The sequence below is a fragment of the Sus scrofa genome, chromosome Y, assembly GCF_054392235.1.
Source record: "Sus scrofa isolate SSC_HxYL_T2T_F1_AM1 chromosome Y, Sscrofa_HxYL_maternal_Yorkshire_Landrace_v2.0, whole genome shotgun sequence".
In the NCBI taxonomy this organism is placed as follows: Eukaryota; Metazoa; Chordata; class Mammalia; order Artiodactyla; family Suidae; genus Sus; species Sus scrofa.
In genome coordinates, this window is record NC_139402.1 from 15,920,599 (window position 1) to 15,937,173 (window position 16,575).

A 16,575-nucleotide genomic window follows, 5' to 3' on the forward strand; every position below is an offset into this window, starting at 1 on the left:
AATTACTGACATCAAACTCACCCTAAAACAAGGCCCTAATAACAGAAACACCAATGCCTGGACAAAAAGAAGTCACCATCAGAAGGAGACCACTATCCCAAGATTGCCCCCCCCCCATGACCACATGGTCATTTGTTGACCTTCTCATCTACCTTGGTGGGTTTCTCCTCTCCAAGGCTCTTCTCAGTGATGTTCCTAGGTGGGATCCCCTCACCTGGCCAACTAATACCTGCTCTCACAAGGGCACAATTATGTTTACTTCAACTGTTACTCAAGCTCAATCAGCAGGTAAGACTTTAGCCAAGTGACATAACTCTCCTGGGCTACATTAATCGAAATTTAACGGCTCCCTTGTGTTGGGAATGTTTAAACTGTCAAGGGATAACCAGCCTTAGAACACTGGGGAGTACAGCTGAGTGGACAAGCCAGAATGAAATTTCCTTTAAAGAAAAGGAACGGACTAATCCAGCTGAACAGCGATAAAACAGGGCTGTTTTGCGTGAAGCTTTTCAATTTTCATTTATGACTTTATGAATACTGCTTTCCACATAATTTTTAAGAGACCACAAATATTTTCTTATATTTTTCCACTCCTTATCAGAATAGGTTAATTTGTTTTTATTGCCACCAATATATTGTTATATTTTCTACTGCACAGCATGGTGAGCCAGGTACATAGACATGTTTATATTATTTGCTCCATCACAAGTGAGGAGACATAGTTCCCAGGGCTACACAGCAGGATCTCACTGCTTATCCATTCCGAAGGCAAGAGACTGCCTCAATGAACTCCAAGCTCCCACTCAATCCCAATCTGTCCCAGTCCCCCTCCCACTGGAAACCACAAGTCTATTCTCAAATTCCATGTTTTTCTCTTCTGTGGAAAGCTTCACTTGTGCTCTAAAATAGACACCAGATATAAGTGTTATCATGTGGTCTTTGTCTTTCTCTTTCTGACTTCCTTCTCTCAGCATGAGAGTCTCTAGGTTTATGTTTTATTCACTGTGTCCACAAAATTGCTGTCTCTTGCATTTCCAGAAGTGTAACTGAGTCACTGAAAATGATATATAGTTCCATATGAGATCAGTGGTCTCTAGATATGGGAACATGCAACAAGAGGGAATATTTTCCTGGACCATAATAGACGAGGAAGATGGGTGGTCCAGAGACTTTTGGCTACTCCTAGTATGGCTTTGTCCAGGACTAGCACATTTAATGGCCTATCTGTGACATCATTGCCAGACCTAGTAATGTTCATTGCTGGCACTGTGAGATGAAATGGTCATGAAATGCCTCCCCAAACTATGGTCAAATGTACGACCATGGGGGAGTATGGCCAACTGTGACCTCAAGTTAGCACTTGCCTAGAGGCTCTCCGTGCAGGAAAACTTGAGGCACAGCAGCTGTTGACCTGCAGCACCAGCTGAGCAGAGCTCAGGGAGGTGAGCAGCGGTGAGGCACAGGCCTTCAGACCGATTTCAGGTGAGGATCTCTATGGGCCCAAATTCTTGCATCTTCTCTCATCTAGAAATACAGAGATCATTGACCATGGCAACTGCATGGGCCAATAGGGAGAAAAGGCAGAATGGAGTAGCTGTGGGTCAGACATCCATGGAAGACTAAGAAATCTTATGGAAGTAATTTCAGGCAAGCCTTTGTATTGCCAAGAACGTAGGGTTTATGTGCCCTGTCAGACGTGATGACACCAGCTGTTCTCAAAGCAGCATCAGCTGGCAGCGACAACCTTATATTTTCACGGTCTTCTCCTATAGCAACAGAAAGGAGACAACATGTTTTATGACCAATAGCTCCTGTGATTTACGTGTTAATACCACATCACGTGTTAAAACCTACTCAGATGAAACTACACTCCTCCTTCAACAATACTGGTATCAACCCATGTTTAATCTTATTTTTCCTTGCTTCCCATCCTCTATGGTAGCATATACCATGTCCATCCACAAGTACTCCTCACCCCAGGCCAGCAGGAAGCAGAGAGAGAAGAGTAGACATTCATCCCTATCCCATATAATGGAAGGCTTGAATGAGAGGATCCCAGGAGGATGGAGACAGACTGCCATACACCCCAACTATTGCTGCTCACCTGAGAGACTTGCTGTGGACACCCCTCCCAGAATGTGGATGTGCAAGTTGGGCAGCAAGAAACGAGGACCTGTGGGAAGCAACTGCCTGCACAGACTAACTGCCTACAAGGATTAACTGTGCTCTGTCATGGGACTTGAGTCCCTACACCTCCCTTGACCTTCCCTTTCTTCTCCATTTTCCCTGCCACAAGGTCCCACCATGGACTCCAACCACAGACTCCCACCACAGATGCTTTATAAGCCTAACACCTCCTTGCAGTCAAGGCTGATGCCATCGTGGGCTCTGCCCAGCCCCCTCAGAGACCCTAATAAATTCCTCTTGTGCACTATTTGGCCTTGTGCATTCCTCCCTCAGCAACCTAACGGAAAATGTTTGGAATATTTTTTAACACACAGACTACTTGCGTAGGATACACAGAAAACTCGATATAATAAAATCAGTGATACCAGATCATTGTCAGTTTTTAACAATGTGACAACATTATGGTATAAGTTTTAGAGTATTCAGTTCAAGGGCATATATAATCTTCAGAATGTGGTGCACCCATCAATTCCTCAGTCCACATTGTATCAATCCACAAGGAAATCTCATACCCTTTGGATGGTACTTCCCCACATTTCCTCTCCTAACACAAGCAACCATCAATCTTTTTTTTGTCTCTATGGCTATAGATATTTTGCCTGGTGCCCAGGGCCCTTCCATGTCTTGGTTAGTGATAAAGGTCATGGTTTGTTTTGTTTTGTTTTGTTTTTGATTGTGTATTTGGTTTTTTTTCTTTTCTTTTTGTCTTTTTATTTTTTGGACTGTACCTGGGGCATGCAGAAGTTCCCAGGCCAGGGATTGAACCCATAGCACGGCAGAGATCAGAACACTTTTGTAACAAGCTAGCCAACATAGAACACTGGCTATGTTTTTCTGAATATAGATACTGCACAGATTCTAGTTATACACTCTCAAGAGCTGCATAGCTTTTGTTTCACTTTTCCGTTGTTTTTTTTTTTTTTTTCTTCCATTTACAAGGCCTTACATAACAGGCACAAGTGCATATGTGCACAAGAGAGAACTTGCGTTTACTTCAGGGATGAAATGGATTTATTTATTTATGTGATTTTTTTATTAAAAAGATTCCATTGGAGTGGGGTCTCATTTGCTGATCTCATTTTTTTTCTCTCTTTGGGTTACTGTTCAAGTACGGAGCTCATATTTTATATTAACTGGGCTAATTTCATAGAGAAGTAAACCCTGACTGAAGGTGATGCTCAGATTGCTAGGAGACTAGTGTCTTGTGATGTCACAGCTACTCAGGCTGGCAACCATTGTGATGGATTGGATAGTTTATCTGTGTAGGCTTACCAAAGCAGCATTTAAAACTGCAGAGTTCAAAAGCCATGCAGGTGAGAAAAGTAGCTGAAGAGAAATTTATCTGAGATGGCAAATGCTCCTTCAGAAATTCAAGGTGTGTCTCCTAAAGATGAATCAACTGGTTCAGAATCCTCCATTACATCTCCATGGTGTGATAACTCAATCACTGGGGACTTGGACTTGAGGTCTCAGATTGAAGAAAAAGCTTTCCAGGCTTTGTCTGAGGGCTCCCTGATGAAAGAGCCATGCCACACATTGTGTGCCTCTGAACCAGATGGAGATAATGATTTTCCTCCTCTGCCCTTTCCCAGAAAACTTTGGGAAATTGTTGAAAGTGATCGATTTAAGTCCATTTGGTGGGATGAAAATGGAACCTCGATCGTGATTAATGAAGAACGCTTCAAGAAAGAAGTTCTGGAGAGAAAGGCTCCCTTCAGAATTTTTGAAACTGAGAGTATGAAAAGCTTAGTTCGACAGCTTAACCTTTATGGATTTACTAAATTGCAAAGGAATTTTCAAAGACCTGCCTCACTAGCCAACATTCTGGCAGAAGATAATGAAGTCTCTGCTTGGAACAAGGTATTATGAAATGTCCAGTTACTATTTACAGAGGGACATCTGCAAATATGTTCATACATATAGGGTCATAGTAGACCTTGAAAGTGGGATGAAGTACTGCTACGCTTTTAAGTTGAAGGCCACTTGGTCATAAAATATTTGGGGTGATAGAGAAATTTCCTAGCCACCTGGAGCCTTCTCGATGAACCTCACCCAATACAAGCCCCTGAACCTCATACTGTTACTGTAAATGCACCAGGCATTTTTATTTAAGGACCATAATTGCCTGTTCCCACTACATAAATTTTTGAAAATGTTAGTAATAGATGAGTATTATTTCCTGACATTAACTCTGTGTGATGAAACAAGTCAGATTTGTATGGATTCTTTGTCCTCGTATCTTTGTTTAAAAGGTCACTAAATACCTTTCTCTTTTGGTTTTAGCTGCAGTTCTACCATAATCCAAATTTTAAACGAGGCTGTCCCCATCTGTTGGTGAGGATGAAAAGAAGAGTCAGGGTGAAAAATGCTTCTCCAGTATCGGCTTCTCTACTTCAAGGTTGCAGCAAGAAGCGCTCTAGAACAGGGGGTGATGTGGATAACCATAATTCTGATGTGGCTGCAGAAACTCGTGGAGAAGATGCATTTTCAGCCTCTACAAACCTAAATGTGCCTTTAATAAGATGGCCTTCTATGAGCCAGAGAATTTCTAATACAACTACCCCAACTAGAAGTGGTCTTTCTTCTCCATCATCACCATCAGTCAGGCCACCAGGACAAATTGTCATGGCTCAACATGCTATTTTTAGTCAGTTGACCACGTTTCACATGCACTCACAAAGCAGCTACTCTCCAGCAAGTGGCCACATCGTGAATTTCATTACAACTACCACTTCCATTTCTCAGTACCACCTTATTTCTAACTTCCCAAGTGGTTATTTTGGACTGAGGGTGGAGCCTTCTCCTTTGCCAACCAGATACCAGAATATATCACCAACTGAGTGCCCTGTGTCTAACCCCCAAGCAGCAGCCCATCCATGGTTCCTAATGCCAATGGCCACTGACACATCTGCTGCCTCGCTTTCAAGGCCAAATCCTCAGTCCTCTTCCGTATCTGAACATCACCCTAATTACCACTGACCTATCAAAGGACTATAGGTTATGCAGGAGAGTGAAGATGAACATTTATGCTGGCAAATGTCACCAAATTCCTGCAATTCTGTTATTTCAGCAATAAACTTGTATGTTCATCTTCATAGCTTCAATTTCTTTACTTTTGACACAGTTAAGAGTAAAAGGATGCTGCATTTCTTTTTCTAAAATGATTTTTCCATCATAGCTGGTTTACTGTGTTCTATCACTTTCATACTGTGCCGCAAAGTGGCCCCGTCACAGACCCACCCACCCAAGACGCACACCCACACACATACATATCCTTTGTTTCACATTATGCTGCATCAAAAGTGACTAGAGATAGTTCCCATTGCTATACAGCATGACCTCATTGCATACCCACTCCACATGCAATAGTTTGCATTTTCAACCCCCGAATCCCAGTCCATCACAATCCTGCACCCTCCCCCTTGGCAACCAAAACCCTGTTGTCCAAATCCATGGGTGTCTTTCCTGTGGAAAGTTTCAGTTGTGCCATATATCACATTCCACACATAAGTGATGTCATATTGTGCTTGCCTTCCTCCTTCTGGCTTACTTCACTTAGTAGGAGAGTCTCCAGTTCCAGCCGTGTTGCTGCAAATGGCATTATTCTGTTCTTTTCTTACGGCTGAGTGGTGTTGCATTGTGTATATATACAACATCCCTTAATCCATTCTTTCCAACGGTCACTTAGGTTATTTCCATGTCTTTCCTCTTGTGAATAGTGCTGCATTGGACATACATGCGCACATATAGTTTTCATGGAAACTTTTTTTTCCCCAGGTGTATTCCCAAGAGTGGGATTGCTGCGTGACATGCTAGTTCTATATTTAGTTTTCTGAAGTGTTTCCATAGCGGTTGTAACAGTTTACATTCCTCCAACAGTGTAAGAGAGTTTTCTTTTCTCCATACCCTCTCTAGCATTTTCTCATGTGTGGACTTGTTAATGTCGGCCATTCTGTCCAGTGTGAAGTGATACCTCATAGTAGTGTATATTTGCATTTCTCTAATAAACAGTGATGTTGAGAATTTCTTTATGTGCTTGTTGGCCCTCTGTATATTCTCTTTGGAGAAATGTCTATGCAGGTCTCTTTCCCATGTTTCCACTGAGTAATTGGCTGTTTTGTTGTTGAGGTGTATAGGTTGTTTGCAGATTTTAGAGATTGAGCCCTTATTAGTTGCATCATCTGAAATAATTGTCTCCCATTGCAGGTTGTCCTTTTGTCATTTTAATTGTTTTCAATGGCAGATTATTTTGCCGTTTTTTAATATTTGAAATGTTTGATAATTAGAGAGGAGCATTTGACATGTCCCCTAGCTGTAACTGTTTCAAAAAGGAAAATGGAACTAAGGAAATAGAGAATAGCTGTCAAGAGATTTCTGAAATAGTCCAAGTTGTATTGAATGGGGGTCTCAATTATGAGGGTGTGGAAAAAGAGGCAAATAAAAGTCAATTTGGAAAGGGAAAATACATAGTATTTACGTAGTGTTTTCTCAGCTGCATTATAGTCTATCTGTTACTTCAAATGGAACTTGGATATTAGTTGACAAGATTGTCTTCATTGCAAAGAAAAAATAAATCAATAAATTCCATTGAGTTCCCATGATGGCAAAGAGGTTAACACACCTAACTAGTGTCCATGAGGAAGCAGTTTCACCCTCTGCCCTCTCTCTGTGGTTTAAAGCCCCAGAGTTGCCCTGAGCTGTGATGTGAGTTAAAGATGTGGCTCAGTCCCAGCATTGCTACGGCAATGTAAGGCAGCAGACAGACCTCTGCTTTGACCCTGACTGGGATTGCCCATATGCCACAGGGGTGGCCCTCAAAACACACAAAAAAAGGTATACAATTACTTAAAAAGTACATTTCACACTCCAAATTATAAGATATTTTATCTTATCCATGAACCATGACAATAATTTACACCATAAGAGCAACAACAATGTCCACATGACATCATCAGAGATGGTATCACTGTCAACACAGGGTGGTAGTTCATCAGTGAAACATCTACAAAAAAAAAAAAAAGTAGTAGAAAAAAAATGTGGGTGTCATTTTCTCTAAAATCCTCAAACTGTTCTAGGTTATTTTTGCCTTTATCTCCACCCCTTTATATGTCCCGATTCACACGTAGAGGTTGCTTTCTTCTTTTACACAAAGACAGGCTTAAATACAAATGCTGGCCTTTAACACCAAACCTCAGCCAGGTGAACAGGTCCCTTAAAGATATAGAATCTATTTGCTTAGCAGCTTCTTATGTTTCTCTTTTACTGTCATTCTGGAGAACATTCAGAAGAATTATTTTCAATCATACCAAGAGTCACCTCAGAGCCATCCTTGGAGTAGAAAGGACCCCACTTTGTCTTAAAAAGCAAGGTGCCATTGTTGCAGAGGGGAAAAGGAGGAGGGGCAGATGCCAAAGGAATCTCCCTGCTCACACGTGCACAGGCTTTCAGAGGGCAGGGTGCACCTGGTGCAGGCCACAGGTGGCAAGAAGCCACTTGCTTGTGCTACAGCAGCCTGGACACTTCTTGTGCTGGCTATAGGTGTCCAGATCCTTCTGGTGGGGGCTATGGGCATCAGGTGGGTAAGTGAGATGTGGTGCCTCCTGAGTGATCTACAGGCAGTGGGGACAACCCAAAGCAGTCATCTCAGAAACCACAGGGAGTCAAGGCCTGCCACCGGTAGGGGTGTGTGATCAGGTCCAATCTCTGACCACAGTCACCTCAGAGGTCAGAAATCAGAGCGGGCACTACAACTGAGCACCACCCAGTATTGCTGTCAACACCCTGGCCATATAACCGCCCTGCAACTGTCAGTGCCAAATGCTCTGACAGTTGCACGGAAGAAGCACCCAGAAGGTTGAACACTGTCCTTTGCCAAGACCCTGTAACTAGGAGCAGTGGTGTACCACCTCCTGTGTGGGCTAAGAGGGACAGGGTGCTTCTTATAAGGGTCCTCAGTTGGGGGGGCAAACCACCAGAGGTGTGCATGGCCTGCTACCACTAGGGGTCCAGGAACAGGCACCCCTTGTGGCCCTAATCACCACAGAGGGCATCTCAGAAGAGGTCATTGTGACCAAACATTACCTGTTTCTGCTCCAAGTTCTCTGGGAACTCACAAACCATGCCACTGCCACTGCCACTGCCACTGCCACTACCAAATGCTCTGGGCACCTCATGATTCTGCAAAAAGCTCATTATCACTCCCAAGGCCTTGAAACAAGGAGTAGCCTGTGCCACTTCCCTGCATGTACTTGCTGCTGCTAAGACCCCAGCAAGAAGGCACTACCAGCCCTACCCACTACCTCCCTCTCCCTGGAAATACACTCCGCACCCTCGGGATAATGGCCTGCTCACTCCCAAGATTGAGCCAGCAAGAATGGAATCCTCCATGCCCCAAATAAATGGTAACACCCCACAAAATACAAAGGGTTGCTCTTGCCTAGAAGTAACCCTCCAAGACTAGAGTTTGACTTCCCCAAACTCACAGAAAAAGAAAATCATGGACACGGTGAAGAAGCCCAGGAACAATTCCCACGTAAGGTACAGGAGATTTCCTGTGAAGCAGAAACAATGCAACAGACCTCCGTAGGCCAAAAAACCTGAGTTCAAAAGGGGTAGAGTGAATATATACTGAAGGAATGAAGGCTGAATATCAGGGATTTACGAGCACATTACAAACAGTCATGTCGATTACTTTCGAGAGGAATGAGGAAATTTAGGGGAAAATAGGGAAAAATTAGAAAAGTCTTTTGCAGATAGCCAAACTGGGCTAAAGGCACTAAAGGGCAGAGTGAAGAGTGCAGAGGAATGAATTAGTGACATGGAAGATAGCATAATGGATATCACCCAATCAGGACAGCAGGCAGAAAACCACATGAAAACACATGAAAGCAACATAAGAGATCTATGGGGTAGCATAACAGGGGTCCATCTATGCATTACAGCACTTCAAGAAGCAGAAGAAAAAGAAAAGTGGATTGGAAATATATTGGAAGAAATTATATCTCAAAATTTTCCCAAACTAAAGGAAACAGGTATCAAAATACAGTAATCACAGAAGGCACAAAACAGGCTGAACACAAATATGCCCACACCTAGACCTACTATAATGAAAATGGCCAAAGATAAAGAGAGGATTCTAAAGGCAGCAAGAGAAATACAATGCCTTAAATACAAGAGAACCCGCAAATCACCTAATTCCTCTACAGAAACACTACAGGCCTGAAGAAATTGGTAAGCTATATACAAAGTTCCAAAAGGAAAAACTCTGAAGCCTAGAATACTCTTCCCAGCAAGACTATCATTATTTATTTATTCATTTATGTATGTTTTATTTATTTATTGAGTATCATTTGAACTGGAAAGGGAAACAGAGAATTTCTCCAACAAACAAAAGCTAAACGAGTACACCAATACTAAACCCATTCTAAAAAAATACAGAAATGGCTAAAAGAAGAAGAAGAAGAAGGAGAAGAAGAAGAAGAAGGAGAAAAAAGAAGACAGAACATATACAGATTGGAAAGCAGTCACTTAAATAAGCCAGCATACATCACCAACACATACAAACAAACAAAAATCTACTCAAAAAGTGATGAGAAACACAAGGAACACCAAAAGGACAAACTCGAAGATCTCAAAGAAGAAATTCAAAAGCATAGAGTGTAGGTAAGGAAGTATGAAAATATAGACACCTATTTTTAAATATCGTGTTGCAGCCTATATGACTACCAGGCTAAAGCAAGCAGATGTAGGAAGTGGTTAACCTACTTGAAAACCAGGGAAACCACAAATCAAACCAAACATTACATTCATGAAAACTAAAACGAAATGTATCCAAGCATAAAATAAATGGAAATCATCAAAAAAAAAAGAGAAAAAAAAAAACCAAGGTAATACAACGAATCAACTGAAAAGCAAGGTTTAACATGGGAATAAATACATGTTTCTCAATAATTACCTTAAGGGTCAATGGACTGAATACTCTGATCAATAGACACAGAGCAGCAGATTGGATCAAAAAGCAAAAACATACAACCTGCTGTCTGCAAGAGACACCCTTTAGAGCAAAGAACACGTATAGACTGAATGTGAGAGAATGGGACATGATATTTCAATGGTCAAGACAGGAAAGCAGGAATTGTGATACACATAGTAGAAAAAATAGACATTGAAACAAACAAAGGCCATAGAGAAAGGTAAAGAAGGGCACAATTTTAGAGATCCCAGATGGTGAAAGAGTAGGGGGATTTGTTCACCTCTCCCACAGATGCAACAAAAAATACACATCTACATGTAAAATGACTCACACAGAACAGCAACTGAACGCTGGCAGAAGAACTGAAACCTCCAAAAATGGGAAGAATCTCTTGACACAACTGCATAAAGCAACAGAAAAGAGGAGAGAGAGAGAAGGGGCATCAGGACTGGACTCCTGAGAGGGAATGGTGAAAGAGAAAGGGAACCCACACCCTGGAAACTCACCGAACCTGCGGAAAGATCAGCTGAGTCCAAGGGATCTCCACGAAAAGTGCATCAGCAGGTTAGAGGACTGAGAGGCAGTGTGAGAGCCACACAGATCATCAGAACCGCTGGCACAGGTCCCAAAGACTGAGACGCTTTGGTGAGGACTGGGTGCCAAGCCCTAGGCTTTGGAGGTGAGTTCCTGGGAGCAGGCTGGGATTGGTGGTGTGGAGACAGCATAAGAGATGAGGAAGTGGTGCCCCAGGGGTGAAGGGTTGCAAAGTGCTAAAGGCTGGGGACTGGAAAGTCACAAGAGAGGGAACCCAGGAGAAGGTCTGGGCCTGCAGGAGAGACATTGCACCATTGTTGGGGAGGGGAGAGCAGGATGTGTGGGCCACCAGAGAATACGCCTTGCTCCACAGCATTTTCACTTGCACAACAGCTAGTAGAGCACAGAGGGCATTCCCAGCACATCCCCCTCTTCCACCACGGGCATGCCCGGGGAGAAGCCACATTCTTTCTGCAGTGGACTGGGCCCACTACCCATGGGAAGGCAACCACCTCCTTGGTGGTCCACCCACAGGAAGTGTCCCAATGTCCTGGTGCACCCCAGCAACCTCCTCCCCAAGTCAGGAAGTTCACCACCACAGCAGCAGGAACAGGCCAGCCCTGCCCACCCTTGGGAAGGGCTCTGCTGACACAGCGTGAGAGAGCCAGCACCGCCACCCTCAGGAAGCCCCCTACTGCTGTTGACCACTAGGGCAAGACCCTCCCGGCCATGGGGAGTGAACGTCATCCAAGGCATGCATCGGCCAGCCCTCCCCCCCCTTGGGAAGCCCTCCACTGCTGGAGAGAACCACAGGCAGCTGCCCCTGGCTGCCGGAAGGGCACCAACAATGGTACGTACACCAACCAGACCCACCAGCCTAGGAGTAGTGCACTTCCACCATGACAGGCACTGGCCAGCCCTGCATGCCCTCAGGAAGCCCTCCAATCTTGTGGCACAACCCATCAAGCCCTACCTGGCTTCAAGAAGTGCACTGCCAAGGCAGAACACTCTGGCCAGCCCCACCCAGCCTACGGAAGCTCCCCACCAGAGCAGCACAACCCAGCCACACTGACTGCCCACAGGAAGCACCTAGCCACGGTGGTGGGACCCGGCCAGCCTTGCATGCCCTCAGGAAGAGCCCAACCACCACCATGTGCCCTGACTGTGCCAAACTACACTTTGGCTTCCCCAAGTTCACAGTAAAGGGAAAACACAAGCAAGATGAAGAAGCTCAGCAAACATTCCCAGTTTATGCAACAGGAGAATTCACCTAAAACCTTCAACACTCAAACAGTCTGACAGACTTTGAGTTCAAAATGCAGAGTGAAAGTACTAAAGAGATTCAGAGAAGATAAGCACTGTAACACAGACTCCCTCAGAAAAGAAATAGAAAACATAAGGAGGAGCCACGAAAATCTAGAAAGTTCATTTGCAGACCAACAATATGAGCTAAGGGCAGTAAGGGCTGGAAGGAATAATGCAGGGGAACTTATCAGTGATGTGGAAGATAGAAGAAAGCAAATCACCCAAATAGGACAGCAGACAGAACACCAAATGAAAAAACCCTGAAAGCAATATAAGAGACCTATGGGATAACATAAAGTGGGCCAATCTGTGCATAGTAGGAATTCCAGAAAGAGAAGTAAAAGAAAAGATTATTGAAAACGTATTGGAAGAACTTATGTCTGGAATTATGCCCAGCCATGCGAAGTGCCCCACTGCCCTGACATGCCCTGGGAAACTCCTCACCACATTGGGAAATGCACCACGACCACAGTGGAAACTGGCCAGCCCTGCCTACCCTTGGGAAGTGCCCTGCTGCCATGGGGCAACTCGGCCAGCCCTGTCCACCCTTGGGAAGTGCTCCACTGCTACAGGTTGCCCCAGAAAGCCCCAGCTAGCCATGGGAAATGCACCTCCACCTCCATGGGCACCTGCCAGCCCCACCCACACTTGGGAAGCTCTCTCCACTGCAGAGCGAGCTGGCCAGCACTGCCCACACTCAAGAAGCATCCCACTGCCATGGAGCACCAGGGCAAGCCCCGCCCATGTGCAGGGAGGGCAACTCCAATGTGGCAAGCCCTGGCCAGCTCCACTAGCCTTTGGGAAGAACCCTCCTGCCATGGCGCAACCAGGCCAGGACTGCCCCCCTTTGGGAAGTGCTCTGCTGAATGGCATGCCCCAGCAATCCCCAGGCACATGTGGGAAGTTCACCTCCACCATGGTGCACACCTGCCAGGCCCATCCACCTTCGAGCAGGGCCCTCTGCCATGGAGTGAACTGCCTGGTCCTGCCCACCCTCAGGAAGCAACTTTCTGCCACAGAGCAAGGAGGCCAGCCCCACCCACCCTTGGCAACTGATAAGCTGAGCACACCGAAAAGCACCGCATGCCCGCAGGATGCACTCTGCTGCCGCTGAGCACCTGGGAAAGCCCTGCCCAACTGCAGGGCTGTGCCTCAACCACATCCCATATCATCCAGCCCCAACTTCCCTCAGGATGGTGCACAATGCCCAAACATGCCTGGCAATGGGAAGAACCTAGGCTCAGCAATGTGACCCAGCACACCATGCATGCCCTGCTGAAGTGCTCCACCAATGCGGTGCAGCCTCAACTGTGCCAAACTACATTTTGGCTTCCCCAAATTCACAGAAAATGGAAAACACAAGCAAGATGAGGAAGCTCAGAAAACATTCCCAGTTTACACAATGGGAGAATTCACCTAAAATCTTCAACACTGAAGCTGTCTGTCAGACTTAGAGTTCAAAAGAGAGACAGTGAAAAGACTGAAGGAATGAAGACAAGATATGAACAGGAATGCAGACGCCCTCAGAATGCTATGAGAAAACATAAGAAGGAGCCAAGCAAATCCAAAAAATTCATTTGCAGAGATACAAATGGAGCTAAGGACAGTGAGGACCAGAATGAATAACGCTGAGGAATGAATTAGGGATGTGGAAGATAGAACAATGGCAATCAGCCAAACAGGAGAGCAGAAGGAAAACCAAATGGAAAAAGATGAAAGCCATATGAGACTTACGGTATAATAGAAAATGGGCCAATCTTTGCGCAGTAGGAATTCCAGAAGGAGAAGAACAACAAGAGGGGGTTGAAAATATAGTTCAAAAAATTACCCCTGGAAGCTTTCCAAATCTAAAGGATTCTGACTTCAAGATACAAGAAGCACAGAAGGCCCCAACTACTTGAACCCAAATAGAACCACACCAAGACATATAATAACAATGGCAAAAATTAAAGATAAAGAGAGGATTCTAAAGGCAGAGAGAGAAAAGCAAAATGTCAATTAAAAGCGAACCCCCATAAGGCTATCAGCTGATTTCTTCACAGAAACTCTACAGGCCAGGAGGGAATGGCAAGAGATATTTAAAGGACTGAAAGGAAAAAAAAAATTATGCAACGTGGAATACTCTATCCAGCAAGAATACCATTTAAAATAGAAGGGGAAATAAAGTGTTTCTCCAACAAACAAAAGCTGAAAGACTACAGCAATACAAAAATCAGTTCTGTAAATTAAAAAAAAAAAAATAAAGGGGGAAATGATGAGGAACGAAACTGCAATTAGAGAGCACTCAACCTATCAGGCTAAGGCACACAGTGATACTCAGGCATAAAATAAATGGAGACCAGCCATCCAAAAAAAAAAAAAAAGGAGAAAGAAAGAATGAAGAATAATAGAATCATCTGGACTAAGAGTTTTAAAGTGGCAATAAATAAACATCTATCGATCATCAGATAAAATGCCAATGGACAGAGCACTCCAATGAAAGGACACAGAGTGGCTGATGGGATAAAAGAGCAAAACCCCTCAATATGCCACAAGCAGGAGACTCACATTAGGACAGAGGACACATATAGATTGAAAGTGAGGGGAGCGCAAAACATATTTGATGCCAGTGGACCAGAGAGGAAAGCAGGAGTTGCAATACTCACATCAGATAAAAGAGACATTTAAACAAAGGCTGTAAAGAAAGACAAAGGAGGACACTATTTCATAGTTAAAGGCTCTGTTCGAGAAGAGGGTGTTATAAACAGCAACATATATGCCCCAAATATAGAAGCACCCAGATAGCTGAAGGAAACATTAACAGATATAAAAGGAAAAACTGATGGGACTACAATCTCAGTAGGAGACTTTAACACCCCACTCACATCAATGGACCAAGCTTCTAGACAGAAAATCCATAAGGCAACAGAGATCCTAGAGGACACAATGGAAAACATAGACTTAATCGACATTTTTAGGACATTACACCCCCAAAAAAATCAGAATACACGTTCTCCTAAGTGTGTAAGTAATAATCTCAAAAATTGATCACATATTGGGGCACGAAGCTAAGCTCAACAAATAGAAGAGTATAGAAATTATTGCAAGTATCTTCACTGACCACAATGCATGAAACTAGAAACCAACCACAGGGAAGGAAATAAGAAAAAAAACCTACTACATGGTGAAAAAACAACATGCTCTGAAAAAACCAATGGGCCAATGAGGAAATCAAGAAGAAAAGTAAAAGTTACCTGGAGACAAATGAAAATGAAGACACAACCACTCAAATTCTATTGGATGCCACCAAAGCAGTGCTCAGAAGAAAGTTCATCGTTACACAGGACTTCCTTTTACAAAAAGGAAAAGTCTCAAACCGACAACTTAACCCACCACCTAAGTGAATCAGAAAAAGAAGAATCAACAAAAAATCAAGTCAGCAGAAGGAAGGAAATCATAAAGATGAAAGAGTAATCAATAAATCAAAGAAACAATACACAAAATCAACCAATCCAAGAGATGGTTCTTTAAAAGGTAAACAACATTGACACACCTCTGGCTAGGCTCACCAGGAAACAGGGAGAGGAACAACCCAAATAAACAAAATAAGAAATGAATAAGGAGAAATCACAATGGATACTACAGAAAAACAAAAATCCATATGAGAAAGTTAGCAACAACTATATGCCAACAAATCTGACAATGTAGAAGAAGTGGACAATGTTCTGGAGTCTTTCAGCCTGAAAAATCAGAATCAAGAAGAAATAGATCAACTGAATATACGGATCCCTAGTAATAAAGTTAACTGTATCAAAAAAAAAAAAAAAAACTCCCTACAAATAAAGTACAGGACCACACGGCTTCACAGGCAAAATCTAACAAACATACACACGGGAAATGATGCCCACCCTCCTTAAGTTTTTATCAAAATGCGGAGTAAGAAGGAACCATCCCAAAGATATTCGAGGATGCCAGCATTCCCCTAATTCCAAAACCAGACAAACATACCACCAAAGTAGAAAATTATAGGCCAATATCATTGATGAATACAGATGCAAAAACTCTCAACAAAATTTCAGCCAACCCAAACCAACTACACATCAAAAAGTTCATACACCACGACCAGGTAGGTGTCATCCCAGGTTCACAAAGATGGTTCAACATGCGTACATCAATCAACATCATACACCACAGTAAAAATAGAAACATCAAAAACATATGATGGTCTCAAAAGATGCAGAAGAAGCGTGTGACAGAGTCTAAAATCCATACACAAAATAAAACTCTCACCAAGCTGGATAGAGGGAACATTCCTGAACACATTCAAAGTCATATATAACACACCCTCAGCAAATATTGTACTCAATGGAGAAAAGCTGAAATCCTTCCCACTAAAATTTGGAACAAGACAGAGATGCCCATTCTTGCCACAGCTCTTCAATATATTATTGAAAGTCCTAGCCACAGCAATCAGACAAACAAAAGTAATTAAGGGCCTACAAATAAGAAGAGAAGAGGTGTAAAACGGTCATGCTATGCAGATGACATGATACTACATTTTGAAAATTCCAACTATTTCAACCTCAAAACTGTTTGAA

At 43.4% G+C, this 16,575-nt stretch overlaps 2 protein-coding genes and 1 pseudogene across 2 annotated transcripts in view; 1 reads left to right on the forward strand and 2 right to left on the reverse strand.

Moving 5' to 3' along the window:
• The window catches only part of LOC146394399 (heat shock transcription factor, Y-linked-like), a 143,916-nt gene that overhangs the window by 64,723 nt on the left and 62,618 nt on the right, over positions 1-16,575 (reverse strand). The gene's annotated exons all lie outside the window — the stretch shown is intronic.
• LOC146394400 (heat shock transcription factor, Y-linked-like) overlaps positions 1-16,575 on the reverse strand; it is a 116,734-nt pseudogene that overhangs the window by 64,607 nt on the left and 35,552 nt on the right.
• On the forward strand, positions 3,466-5,282 carry LOC146394401 (heat shock transcription factor, Y-linked-like). The gene is made up of 2 exons (XM_085009119.1): positions 3,466-4,047; positions 4,471-5,282. Exons 1-2 carry the CDS (start codon positions 3,535-3,537, stop codon positions 5,164-5,166), a joined length of 1,209 nt encoding a protein of 402 aa, XP_084865245.1. The 5' UTR covers positions 3,466-3,534; the 3' UTR covers positions 5,167-5,282.

Excerpts from the sequence above, each read along its gene's own strand:
- LOC146394401 (XM_085009119.1), top strand. The coding sequence starts at position 3,535 with ATGGCAAATGCTCCTTCAGAAATTCAAGGTGTGTCTCCTAAAGATGAA. Across the intron at positions 4,048-4,470 it reads AAGTCTCTGCTTGGAACAAG|CTGCAGTTCTACCATAATCC; the intron begins GTATTATGAAAT and ends TTTTGGTTTTAG.